This window comes from Calliopsis andreniformis, chromosome 9 (genome assembly GCF_051401765.1).
Source record: "Calliopsis andreniformis isolate RMS-2024a chromosome 9, iyCalAndr_principal, whole genome shotgun sequence".
NCBI lineage: Eukaryota > Metazoa > Arthropoda > Insecta > Hymenoptera > Andrenidae > Calliopsis > Calliopsis andreniformis.
The window spans coordinates 21852385-21866357 of record NC_135070.1 but is presented as its reverse complement, the minus strand read 5'-3'; the positions used below and the strand labels follow the sequence as shown (position 1 = coordinate 21866357).

General features: G+C 49.5%; 1 protein-coding gene across 2 annotated transcripts in view; it reads right to left on the bottom strand.

Moving 5' to 3' along the window:
- Positions 1–13973, bottom strand: part of Tio (zinc finger domain-containing protein tiptop) — a 65989-nt gene that overhangs the window by 14738 nt on the left and 37278 nt on the right. For both annotated transcript variants that reach the window (XM_076384733.1, XM_076384731.1), the window contains exon 2: positions 10099–10230. In XM_076384733.1, coding sequence (XP_076240848.1) covers positions 10099–10165 — 67 coding nt within the window. In that variant the 5' untranslated portion in view covers positions 10166–10230. The remainder of the gene's footprint in view (positions 1–10098; positions 10231–13973) is intronic.

The following is a 13973-nucleotide window of genomic DNA, read 5'->3' as shown; positions in this document are numbered from 1 at the left end:
CGACAGCCGTCAATCGATTGTCAACCGGGTCAGGCGACCAACCTAACCCAAGCTTTCCTTCTATACTCCTTCTCGTCCTGTTACTCGTACACATATTCGACTACGGCCTCTGCGGAACATTTTCTTTCTGCTCGTTTTTCCTCTATTGCGCTTTTTCTCTCTTTCATCCCCTTTTTATTTCTCTGTTCCTTTCGTATTTTCGACTTCTTTATTGCCATCGACTGGTCTCGGGACTCGTGTACGGTATGTAGAGCAGGAATAATTAGCGAGTAAAGATCTCGTTGTGACGACAGAATATAGCCTGAAAGAGAACGCGTGTCTCGATGGATCGGCGAAACACGCAGAAAGCCGTAAAAGGGTAGAAGATCCGCTGAGGCGGTGGTTAATCGAGCGTCGAGAACCGTGCGGGGTTCAATTTGCCTCGATTAACGTTTGTCCGTGACAGCGAAGGAACGAGAAAAAGAGAGGGGGAAAGGCTTCATAAGGGAGAAAGGAGAGATCCTTCGAATCTCTGGGGAAGGAAAAGAGTCCTTCTCGTGCATCCACTCTTCGCTTACGAGATTCTCCCGATTCTCCCGATTCTTCCGATTCTTCCGATTCTTCATCCTCATCGATGCAGGCACCCATTTAACATCGCGTTCGCGTCTCGTTAACGAACTAGGCCACAAGTGGGTGATATTTGTGAAAAAGCTGCTCGCTACAAGGGAATCAGAAATTTATCCAACTGCGCGGAGCAAAGAAGTAGCCGCCTTTCCGGACCCTCCCCACCGTCGATATCAAGACAGCCGTCCGACAGATCAATGCCGTGAGCGGCGACGACGCCCGGGCGTCCACCGTCGTTCACTCCACGGACGAATTCTCGTTGACGGCCGTAGCTGGACGACTAGACTGCAGAAACTTTCCTCGTACGCAGAAACTATCCGACACAGTTCGACGATTTGTCGTTTACCGTAGAAGGCATCCCAAAGTGGGGACGAGTCGACGAAGAACAAGGTTCATTTCTTGCGTCGAGTTCAATTGACGCAGAATCGGTTGGACGAAGAAACGTACGGACGCGGCGAAGAGGCAGAACGAAAGATGTAGCCACACCCGTGAGCTTCATCGCATATTCAGGAAGGAAAAGCACGCTAGCAGGAGGGTTTCCGCTTCGAAGCGACGGAAGGACGGAAAAGTGGAAAAACGGCAAGTCGTCGTAGACAGAGGCACGAAAAAGAGGGAGACGAGTCGGTTCGGACGAACAGCCGGTCCGAGTTCCTCCCGACAGACTTCTGAATACCGTTCCAGAGCGGTTTATATTGCTTTCGTCTCTCGTGGATCTCTGCTGGATCTCCGAATCTCGGCAAACCGGAGGGCAATGTCAGGATGCCGGAGCGTCCTAGCGGCGGTACAGGGCGCTGGCTACGATTACAGGGGGTGACGATCCGTAACGTCGAGTTATTTCGGAGCGTCCTGGAGCAGTGTGTTTCGCGGTGGAACGGGAGACCGAGAGAATTCGTAGTAAACGTACGTAACTACGACCTCTTTTCTTTCCAACACAACCAAGAAAACGCAAAACGCGCATTCCTCGCGTGTTCCCGTGTGTCCATTTTGTCGGCAGACTCGTCTACGCTGGACCGTGATGAAACTAACCTGGACCAACAGATGTCACGTTCCTTTTCCTCCTTCCACGCTCGGCATTTCTTCGCGAGGCTCTTCTTTCTAGGTTCTTCCTTGTAGGTTCGTTAAAACATAGATTTCAACGAACGATGTCGAAATCGATAGGAATTCGTTTCGGCGATAGAAGTACTTTCACGTCTTACTCCCTGTTCACTTAGACGAAAACGTTGGCAACAGGCCTCTTGATAGAAAAATAATAGATAGTTTGTTTCGAGTTCGACGCGTTACACGAACTGTAAGTAAGGAACGTACTCGAATGTAGATACTCACAAGCGAAGAGTGACTCTACGATTGCATAGTGAAGCGATTCTTCCTTCTCTTTCCATACCCTGCCTCTCTCTCTCTCTCTCTCTCTCTCTCTCTCTCTCTCTCTCTCTCTCTCCCTCCCTTTTCTCCCATTCTTCTTTCAATCCTCCTTATCGTTCTTTCCTCAAATTCGTTCTTCGTCTACGTATAGAAGCCCTGATGTATAGGTAGAGATCCGTGCGAACGAGTATATTCGAAGGAAGAACAGAATGAAGAAGAGTGAAAGAGAGAAAGGCAGCCACAAAGAGAGGGAGGTAAAGGTGCCTATAAGAGTGAGGGAGGGAGAAGGTGGAAAAAGGAGAGGGACAGAGGGTAAAGAGGGAACGAGGGAGAGGGTAGCTGTTTCATCTGTCACCTGCAGACGCCGCCTTCCTTTCCGTCATCGTCCCTCTCGCCGAGCGGCAGCCACCCCCAGCGACCCCCTTTAATAATAACAACAATAGAGGTGGACTAGTGGCGGTCGGCCGGCGCGGTGGCATGTGGACTGGGTAAGCGGGGACGCGGGACAAGGATCGAGGTTGGGGGCTGAAGCCCGGGGCTACGGACTAGGAGCCAGCGGCTGGAGCAGGAGAGGGTTGGACGGGGAAAGAGCGGTGCGGCGCGTCGTGTCGCGTCGCCTCGCGTCGCGTCGCCTCGCGTCGCGTCGCGTCGCGTCGGTGGGACGGTGTACGGGTCACAAGACGGCCGTGTCACGTCCGCTTCCAGCCTCGACCCTTCTCCTCGACAGGTCCACCCCACGCGTCAACTTCACCCAGGGATGTAGTGGACCACCTTGAGTTCAGCTACCGTTCGTACGTTCGATAACGTAGCGCGCGCAACGCGCGATGTGCTTCCTTTTTTCTGTGGGGTTGGTCCTTTAGCTACTACTATTCGATACGTACCTATACTACCTACATGCTACATTCTTTTTAAATCGTGTCGAACACGCGGTCGATTTGACTCTATTGAACCTCGCAATAAGTGCGCGAATACATATTCGACCAAGTATCGTGTACCGATCCCCGACTCTGACCAGACCGCTATAGCTGTTCCTCTCCTTTTGTTTAGTAACGTCCAATCGTCCCGTCCTCGTCTCGTTTCTCGCGACCCTTATTACGCGTCGCAGCTCAACTTTATCAGGGGAATGTCGCGCCGCGCGCCGGGCCGTTCTCTCGAGCAGCAGCATTAACTTACGTATACACTGGACTCTCCACGCGTTTCTACGTGCTACAGAGCTATGCTAATGTCCAAAAAGGCCTCGGTGTGAGTACATGTGCATCTGCAGTATTTCGCGATAATGGTCTTCATCCGTAGTGGAGACGAAACTCGCTGTTAGTATGCGTTGAATACAACATAATATAACGCAAAAATACAATGGTATATAGTGGTAAAAAATACAAGGAATATAGTGCTTTATCTTCTTCATTGGATAACCATCTCTCGTTCCGACAATGAACGGAAACGTAGATGAAACGCACCCTCGTAGTCAAAATTCCCGTAAGTAAATTCGGTAAACCGAAAGACGAGATGTGCGCAAATGAGCGTCCGTGAGAAACGTAAGGTCGACACGCTGATGGGAGCTGAACAGGAGTGGGGTTTGTGGCGAAGGGAGAGAGGAAAATTCAGATTGCAGACAATGAAATAACTCTTTTTGGAATATACTTTTTGTCGGGAACTCGGTGATTTCGCGTCGATTCGTGACCCGCGAACGCGTTCAGAGCATTAATCGTTCGTAATTTCATTCGATTTAATTACCTGGCCGGCGCGTTCGAATCGAACGAGGCATTAAACCGTCCGAATCGGAGTCGAATGTTTGCATTTTAATACGCGTCGCTGATGTTTCGCGTTCGTGTACACCCTTGCGTTGCCTAATGATAGACGCGTAACGAGTGCAGCGCTGCATCAATTAACGCCCGATAATTAGCAGTCGGAAAATGCGGTGGGTGCTCGCAAAAGTCGTCATTTTGCGCCCTTCGTTCGGGCGCCTCGTACAGTTCAGATGAAAATCGTAGCAAGTACTTATATGGTATAGTCTCTGGCAGACCGTGCACAAGGAACGACCGCGTTTGTAATTTTCAGCCACAATATTTCGACTATGTCCTCTAGAAGGGAGCATGAAATCGTAGCATAGCTTTCATCGATCGATGAGTTCGTATAAAAGTGAAATAATTTGATAAACGCCGAAGCGCGTGCGTGTACAACGACATTCTCTTTCGACTGCATCCGTGTTTCGTTCTTTCGTTCATTCTCTCTTCCCTTTTCGTTATTTTCGTTTCTCTTTTTAGCGTTCCAAATGATAATTCGATCGTGAACGGTCATTAAATTATCAATCGGTCGACGAACGAGTTGAGAGTCGCGTGCACGTTTTTGCGTGCGTTATTGCCAGTAGCGAATAACCTGGCGATTAATGTGAAGACAATGGTTTTGAAAAAAACCAGTCGATCCATAAACTGACGAGTCTAACTTTTTCTATCGATAAAGTTCCCATAGAGACAGCGCGAGTGTTTCGAGTTTGAAAAAGTTGAATAGAAGAGATACGTAGTTGATGCTCGAGGAATTTTGAACGACGATGATGCGAGCCCAGTTGAAATCGATCGATGAAAATACGCGTGGAAATCTTCCTCGACGCGATGGATAATATTACAGCGGGTACGCGTGAAGGCTTGAAAAAAGGTTTCAGAGTCGAGAAAGGTAGGAGGCAAGAGAAAGGGAGAGGGAGAGGGACCGGGAGAGGGTGAGGGAGAGGGAGAGGGAGCGAGAGAGAAAGTAAGAATCAACGAGGAGAAGAGTATACGGGCACGAAAGGAGCTTTGTCTCGTTCGTCGACGGCCTTGAATAATCTCGTCCTCGGAAATTTGATCGACACCGGTCAAACGGGTCGACCGGACTTCAAATACACAGATACGCGATTCTCTCGGCTCTTGTAGCGTTACATTCCCTCTCTCGATCTCGCTTCGACTTTCTGCTCTTTTCGTTCGTGGTTGCACCTTCATCTTCGCTGCCATCTCTTCCCTTTCGTCTCTCAATTTGACCGCTTTGCTCGTGTAGGTAGGTAGGAGGACGTTGAAAGTCGTTCGAAGACGACCAAGGGTAGGGAATGCTCTCCTCTCTGCAAGAGAGAAGCAAAGTCTGTGAAGCGCGCCGTGAGAAGGCGCACGGCCGGAATAACTTGAAAAGTGTCAGAACGATAATCTGACGGCAGCAGCCCGATGGACGAGATGTAACGTCCACTTCGCGTCCACTTCGCGTCCACTTCGCGTCCACTTGCTCTGCTTTTGTCTCTTTTCCTCTTCCTCTTCCTCTTCCTCTTCCTCTTCCTCTTCCTCTTCCTCTTCCCCTTCCTCTTCCCCTTCCTCGTCCTCTTCCCCTTGTTCTTGGTTATGCCAGGATTGCCGAGACTGTGACGAGTGTTACGCCGCACCGCCGCGCCGTCAATCGCTCTTTCGTCGAGCCAAATCGTGCACCCCTTAATGGACTCTCTTGCAGAAATATCGACTCGTTTGGCTTGCGTTCTCGGGATCGTTAAGATGGCAAAGAAATTTCCAAACAATTACGATTAAGGAGAGTATCACTAATATCGTACTTTAGTTTGTAGGTGAAATAGATAGGCAGGCGGGTAAGTCTATACTGGAAAAGGCAAAGGACCAATCGAGCCATCCGTATTTATCAATTTTATCGTTCGATCTGGACCATGGACAAGAATGTGGGGTGCAGGAAGTACTACGCGGCGAAATGTAACGAGGAGATCGTAGAGTGTCGTTTCTGAATGTTAATTCCAATCCCGTCGCGTCGTCGTCTCGAGTCATCGTTCGAGTGCGCGGGACGAGACGAAAGCCAGGTGCGTCGAGACGGATCGAGGTCGTCGCGACGAGGATATTAATTGCGATGCGACGCGCACGAGAGAGGCGAAAGCGAGGTCTCTTCGATGGCTTCTTCTTATTCCTGCCGTGTCGCACCGATTGATTCCGACAAGCATAACCAGACTGCGTATAATCGGAATAATTGACGTCGATGGAAACGCTCGTCTCTGGCGATCGACTGAGATGCTCGTCTCTGGTGACCTGATTTCGATTCGCGATTCGACGCGCCCTCCTTCCTTCCTCCTACTACTCGAGAAAGAAAAGGGTAGACTCGAGGTGGAAAAGCAGCTGGATGCCTTTGACGCGAACCTCGGAAAGCCTATTGTGGGTTGGTTTGAAAGGCTCACCTGGAATCGCTGCGATAGCATCTAGCGAGAGATCGGCCGTCGGCCGCGGCCGTGCAGAATTAAAAATGAGGGAGGCTACCACCGCCCGCTGGCAGGTGGAGGAGGACCGTATTATTCGACGCGGTCTTATCACTCGTTCTCGCATAAATCCCGACGAAACAACACGCGACTCTACTGCGGCATGCCATTAATCGCGATCCACGAATCAGGGGAGCGGGAGGAACTCTCTTCTCGCGCACCGTTCCGCATCGCCCCCCGAACCCCCTTGCATTAACCCGTTTGGTTACAATTTTTCTCCCTCATCGTCCAACAGTGTTTTCATTTTCGATATCGTTCCTTCCGTCCTTTCTCCTTGGCCAAAAGCAACCGGAATCGTTGCGAGGAATAACCTTAAAGGCGATTCGACGATTACTCGATCCATCGACCGAGTCGAAGCCAGTTTAGTCGCTTTCTTGATATCGCTTACCCGCTCCTCCTACGGTTGCCGACAGAAATAGACGATACGCGTGGTAATAAATATCTCTGTATTATAATTAAGCCGAGTCCGAGAGTGTAGGATACGCGTTACGTATGAGAGACACGTAGATGGATAGACGGCCGAATGTACGCGGCGGTTGTGAACGAGAACGCTCGCGTCGAACGAAGAGAGAAACGGCCGAAGCAGAAGGGTAAGGAAAGAGCGCGTTGGAATCTTGATCGGGTGGGGGCCGTCGAGAGAGCGGGGAAAGACGCAAAGGTAGAGCGTCTCGCAGAGAGACAGGGAATCTCTCTGGTCGCGATCTCGGCAACGATGGCGCGCTTAGCAACCGTAACTCGTCGTAGTTATCGGTAGTGGACAGTTATATCGACGCGGTTGGTTGGAAGTGTGCTCGGATGGCGCTCCACTGGCGTTGCATCGGCGAGGTACGAGCGGGGAATGAGCGGGGAATAAGCGGGGAATGAGCGCGGCCTTGTCAGCCCGTCCGACACGTCCGTCGGCTGCTCCTTGAGTGGCAGCGATTCATTCCGCTCTCCTTACACTCCCGTGCACTGCACGCTCCTGCACTTGGTCCGAGCCAGCCAAACGGCCGCGTACCGATTCGCTTCAGCCCGTTTATACCTTTTACTCTCTTTCCTTTTACGCTCTCTTCTGTCTATTCCCTTTTCCTCTTACACCACCTCGCGTTTCATTGTGTCGCACGCGTAACAGTACTCTACGCGATTCCTATGATCGATTCCTATGGTTCGTCCTTCGTTTGGTAGGACCCATCTCGAGAGCTATGCAAAACCGATACGATTATGTGTTCTTTCCAGTCTCGCTTCATCTCTAGTCTGAAACATTTTTTCGCCGTGGCGAGCCAGAAGAAAAACCAAATTCTGCTTAGCGAACAGACTGACGAGTGGAGTGGTGCAATGTGTGCGTAACCGCATCATCAACCAGAAAACCAGACTGCTAGTCGATCGATATACCGGAGATCTAGATCGTGATAATGACAAAGATCGTTGCGTTAAAATACAAGGACATCCAGTTTCTCGAACGCGTGGCCCAATTACCCGGCACCAGTGCTATCGCTGTGTCGACGTCGCGTCGTCGCGCGCGCGCATGTGTGTAGTCGCCGAAAGCCCGGAAGGATGAAATCAACTGCGGTCGACGATGTCAGCAGCTCTTGTAGCAGGTTTCTCGTGCAGTCGGCCATGCCTCTCTCCGTCAGTCCCCAGTCGGCTGCTGTTCGGCCACCAGCAGCCACGGCAGACTAATATTTCGTTCTTTTGTTGCGTTTCGCGACAATTCGCCTGCCTACGCTCGCAACGAATTTCAGGCTGATTATTCGGGGCGGTGGAGTGACGTTGGTTCGCTGGATTAAAATGCTGCTAGTAGAACTACGCGCGGCAACTCGAGGGGAATACCGACAGAAAGGGGAAATACGAGAATCCTACCCTGCGGGAGTAAACTTGTGTCTTCCTTCTCCTTTTCCTTCCCTTTTTCCTTTCTCTTGTCGTCCCAGCCTTCTTACGATTACATAGTTGTCCTTTTCGCCATACAGCTACATCATTCCGGAAGTAATTGGTACACAATCTAGAGGTAGGATGTGATCGCTCCAAAGAGCGATGGAAGTTGCCGAAATAAGCAGTTGAGTAGGAGAGTAGACGCGAGAGAGGGAGTATTGCCACGCTTTACGACGCATGAAAATTCGCTTAAGCTTAAACAGTACCAAAAAACAAGATGCTGCCCCGTCTCTTTCTTTCTTTCTTTCTCTGTTCCTCCTTCCTGCTAGCCAACCTTGATCTATCATATAACGAGATCGTCCTCTCTCTTCCTCAGTTAGTTGTACGAACAGATATTTGCGTGACTAGCACAATATAGTAAGTAGGTAGTTCTCGTAAAGCATGGACGAGCAAAGACTAATGGGTGAGGCATGGCAAGGCAAGGCAAGGCAAGGCAAGGCAAGGCAAGGCAAGGCAAAGCGAGATGAGACGAGACGAGACGAGACGAGACGAGACGAGGCGAAGCGAGTCGCGGCGTGGCATGGTGTCGCGAAAGCGAAAGGGAGTTGGCGAATCGAAGGAGATGAAAAGTCGCGGGAACGCGCAACAGAAACGAAGAGATGGAGGGATGTGGCGGGAGTGGGGGTGGCCAAGAGGGTAGAGACGGGAGAAGTATCGAAGGTAGCGAGGATGCTGGGACAAAGTGCGGATCGAACGTATTCGCGACAGAGATCGGACGTCGACCAGTGGGCGTGTATAGATATAATGGGCACAGGTAGACAGGTAGGTACGCGTGCACCCGTCCAAGAGAACGAACGGTAATGGAAAGGGGAACGGAGAACCCGCGGAAGACACATAAGTCCGGCACTGACATCGCTGCAACCCTCGCGTCGGACTCGAGTATCGACAGATATTTAAATGAATATTCCTCGGCTGTTAGGGATCCGCTCTTTGAAATCAAAGCAGAAGGTACAACGGTTCATTTAGACGTCCGCCGATATTCCGCGGCGACCGGTCGGTCCATGGATACAGGATTTTGCTTGTCACGTCATTCCTGGGTTATGGTCGAGACCGGCACGACTTCCCGCCGTTAGAACCTGTCGGAGACAGAAGTCGCGTGTTCCTCTACGACCCGTTTGTTCCGCGGAACGTCCACGCACGCGGACTTTTACTTTACCTCGACTAACGATTGGCTCGATAATTCTTTCTGCCTCTGCCGTCATCCGAGATTCTCCTACCGAACTCTGCTTATCATCGAATAAAACCAATTCAAGTTTCTCCGAGTTTGCTTCGACATCGAAACTAAGTAGGCGAATATACCTACGCATCAATTTACCCCCGAGTTACCTACGAGTTACCTACGAGTTACCTACGAGTAGACTTAGGCTATTGAAGAGAAAAGTTATCAGGGAAGAAAGGAAATTTCAAGTTCTACAATTACACATTGTGAGGGAAAAGAAAACTACGATTTTACAATCTATACATGAACCTATACATATCTAGCTACATGTATACATCCATTTCCACGACTACATACTTAGATACTACGACTTAGTGAAAATTCGACACGGAAAGCAGTTACCTACCTAATTAAAAAACGAAAAGAAGAAGCTGCTGAAAATAACTAACCCTCGAACTATTCTTCGTGTAGAGATGCTTTTACCCGCTACAAAGTCTTATGCATAGTGTACCTATGCATACGCATAGGTATGTATTGCATAGTATTTACCCGTTGCGCATAGCAAGCATACAGATATAGCATAAAATGATAAAATACGCATTGTCTAAAAACAATGAAACAAGACGAAAAGATTTCGTGTAGTTGGTTCGAGTAGCGACGATTTGTGCTGGACGAAAACCGTGGGGAGATTGGGGAGCGAAAAAGCCTAACGCCGCTTATCAGACGCGAGAAGCGCAACAAGATGCAAAAGTAAAAGTGCATGACTCGTGCGAACTGGTAGATATGTTGCGTTTATGATATTTACCGGTAAGATTATCGCCGCGTTGCTGCGGCCACCGAAAGGAAGGCCTCGGCTGCTGCTTGCTGCGCATGTCTTCCGTCCGGTGCGGCGGCTGTGAACCGCTCGCTTTTCAAACGATCGGAGACCACTACTTACCTGAAAGAGAAAAAGTCAAAATGTTCAGAAATACGTCCATCTCCGATTACGTTCTAGGATGGTTGCTTACGCGAGATATACGCTCGTAACTTTTTCTTTCTATTCACGAGTGGACACAGCTGCCCAGGAGAAGATTCTCTCGCTTTGATCGCGTTCTCGCAGACATATACGTGTGTGATGTGTAGGCATGTGGGTATGTATAGTATGTTAAAGCAGCCCGCGCTTCGCGGCGCTTCGCGGCGCTTCGCGGCGCTGCTACAGGTGGTGAAAGAGCATGCGACGTCGAAGGCCCCGCTACGCTGTCGGGTCGAGGCGTTCTTCTCAGTCCTCTTCCATATTCTATACATTCGAAACGTTCTTTCGCAGAGTCGTGGCTGCTGCGATCGCATCCCCCCGTACCTACATCCGCGACCAATTTTCCTCCCGGTTCTTCTCTTATCCATCCGTTACCAACCATCCTAACCCGGCTCGTATATCTTTCCACTGTACGCCCCTAAAGCGGTCGCCTTTGTTTCGGATATTTATGAGGCGTTTTAATTCGCGCGCCACGTCGCACGGCGGCGCCGAGCCTCGGTTGACCTCGGTACGCGTCGGTCGGCGTCGACGTCGACGTCAGCGTCGGCGTCAGCGTCCGAATCGGTCGTGGAGTTTCTGAACGACGAACCGTTGAGTGCGGTAAGGGGACGGCTGCGTTAAACCGCTACCGCTGGGGGTGAAGAGGCATAATAGGCATAAGGGTGCTCCGATAAAGCGGCAACCCAGCCATTCCCTCCTTTCCCTCCCTTTTCCACCCGTTTCCCCCTGTTTTCCCCTCGCTCCTGCTTACAGACGTAGACCATAAGCGCAAACAAACTCTCGCTCGTATATCTCGGCTGAATGGATTCTACGTCCGTGGCGACTCTGCGCTGCATCGTATCTCTGCCTTCTTCACTCGTTCCTCCTACCTTTGCTTCACCCCCAATCTTTCCAGCCAATATCGACAATTTCCTTAACCTTCTTCGTGCCGCACTGTACGCACTCCATCGTTTACACTGCGATTTGCTAATCTTTTTTTACACTCGTAACAAGCTTCAAATTTAATTGTACGATCAACATCATATTTCATCAACACCAATGTGTATTCCTATCCAGCACTCTCGGCTTATTAGCTGTTTTTCGTTCTCAGTGTACGTTTCAGCTGCCTTATTCGCTCTTTTCTTTCATCCCCTATCTTTCTTTCTACTCTTCTTAAGAGCCTTCACTCTCGAAAAACTTGGTCGTGATCTAGAACGTTCCGTTACGTTAGTCGGGAAGTAAATGTAGGCAGGCTTAGTATATTTCTTGATTATGTGTACCAGGAAAACGCTGACAATTCAGCAAGAAAAGTAATCGACAGGAATTGGATATCATGACGAGAGCAAAGGAAACGTTACTCAACGAATAGGAATAAAGAAAGGAATGAAGTACTTGACGGTTAGAAAAATTAGAATCGTTTAATTATTTCTGACATTGAAACGTTTCACAGTTTCTAAGGAGTTGTTGAAATTTGGCGGGACGGTGAGGCTCGTGGAAAGTCGATTTAATCGTGGCGCGAAACGATAGAAAAGTCGGAAGGTAGAAAAGGGGAAGCGTGTTCATGGAAACGTTAGCCAGCTGTCTACGGCTAGCAGACTGAAGAGAAGAGAAAGCGAGGGGAAAGGGAGCGGGAGGGAGGCACGAAAACGCGCGTCGGCAGGGTAGACACTTGGAGAATCCCATAAATCAGGTCAGGGTTGGCGACGGGGGTGGCTGCGCGGCGGTAGTTGCAGAGGCAGGCTGGGAACGCGGGCGGCGAGGGGTTAAGGGGGATGGATACGACTCGGAGGGATCCGCTAGGTAAAGGTCGACGCACAACAAACCCACACCAAAGACGAGAAACGATGAACGAGGACGGTGCGCATGCTCGTAAAACGTTTGGCGCCAATTCCATTCAGCTTTTCCCTCTATCATTTCCCTCTATCTCCAATTTTCAAGCATTCGAATAGATCGAGCGTTAGTTTTCTTTTCATTTTCTGCGGCTCGATTGGCTCCTCAGGCTAAGAAGCACGAACAACATCGATGCGACTTGCTAGTTATACAGTCGCGGCAGAACGAAATTTTTCCGACTTCATCGAACTTGTCGAAGTTGTGAAAAGGTTGCGCATACGAGTGGATCGATACGCGGAAACATGAGAATAGGAGAATGGGGTGGTCGACGAGAAGACACGAACGAAAAAGGGGGCGACATTGAAGAAGCTTCGGAGGGACCCCAGATGGAATCGGTGCAGTTTGGAATATTGGAAAACGTCGGATCGTAGAAGAAGTCGAAGAGAGGTGGGAAAGGAAAGCAGGAGGAGGAAACAGGGGAGTGCGAGAGCAGGGCACTATTTATGACGCGTACGTGAATTCTCGGAAGAACGGGGATACGGATACGGTGTGTCGCGTCATGCCGGTTGTCGCACCGCGTCGTTGTCGAAGAAAAAGAACGCACGGGCTTTACCGAGGCTGGCCGAGACGGAGAACTGGTAAGGGGCTTCGCCGCGGGCAGAGTGGTATCGTAAAACCGAAAGCGAAAGAACTGTGTCCTGCAGTCGAACTAACAATTTACGATAAACAATTCGTTAACGTTCGTCTAAAGAACAACGAAAGTTAGCTGTTGAAAGCTGGATGAAATCTCAAGTCGAAAGCGACGCATCTTCCCCTCATCTCGCACACATCCGTCCTCCGTGGACGTTATAGGTCTTGAAGAGATCAAAGCTTCGAGTCGCGGGTAAAGGAGCGAGGCTTCGATTGATTCATTGGACGCGCGTGCCTGGTTTCAAATCACCAGAATAGAATCGGTTGCCTCGGCATGCCAGCCTCACGGCTAATCCATCGAGCGTCTTTATTGCTCCGCGACATTTATAAAACGGCAGAGAGGAGGGCTCACTGTGATCGTGCACATTCGTCACCGATTATAAATCGTCAACTCCCCTCTTTTTCTCCCTCTTTTTCTCCCTCTTATTCTCTCCTTTTCCTTCCAACCATTCGGCTCTCACTCAGCATTTGTTTTTCGTTGGCGAGACAATTTCCCTAAAATACGTGAACCCGTGAAACAAAGTTCGTAGGACGTACTAATGTCTTTTGCAAGTTGTTCACTGTCAATCGAAGCAATTTCAATTGCGATATCGAATCGCAAAATGTACTGTACAGAGGTGCACAATTTTTTCACGTATATGCAGATTGAAGTGAAGGGAGAAGAACCAACATGCCGGATAAAATAACTAGTAGATATGTACATATGCACGTGCATATATGCATGTATATATATACAAGTATCTTTTTACACATTTCAACGAGAAAGAAATAGCAAAGATAGGACATAGTCGTTACGCCGAAACTGTCCCTAGTTGATCATCCTCGAACGTCCTATAACGTCCAGAGCTTCGATCGTCTTCTTTATCTGTCCTAACAACCACCGCTGTTCTCTAGAGTATCGTCTACTCTGCTGTAGGTAGATCACATTTGTTCTTTTTCTCTTAACCTCTCCTGTTTAGCTTCTTCCTCACGATCTTGACCCTTCAACAACCGCTGCGTACAATTTTAGATCTAAAGACTTACAAATACGTAGAAGAAGGTCGTTGCAAAGTAAATGCGCCCGTAAAATAAGTTAAACTTCAAATTCTTCGTTTCTTTCTGCAACGGTAAAGCGGGAAATGTCAAAGCGTATCGTTTAAGCGTACGTGAGAACGAATGATTAGGATATA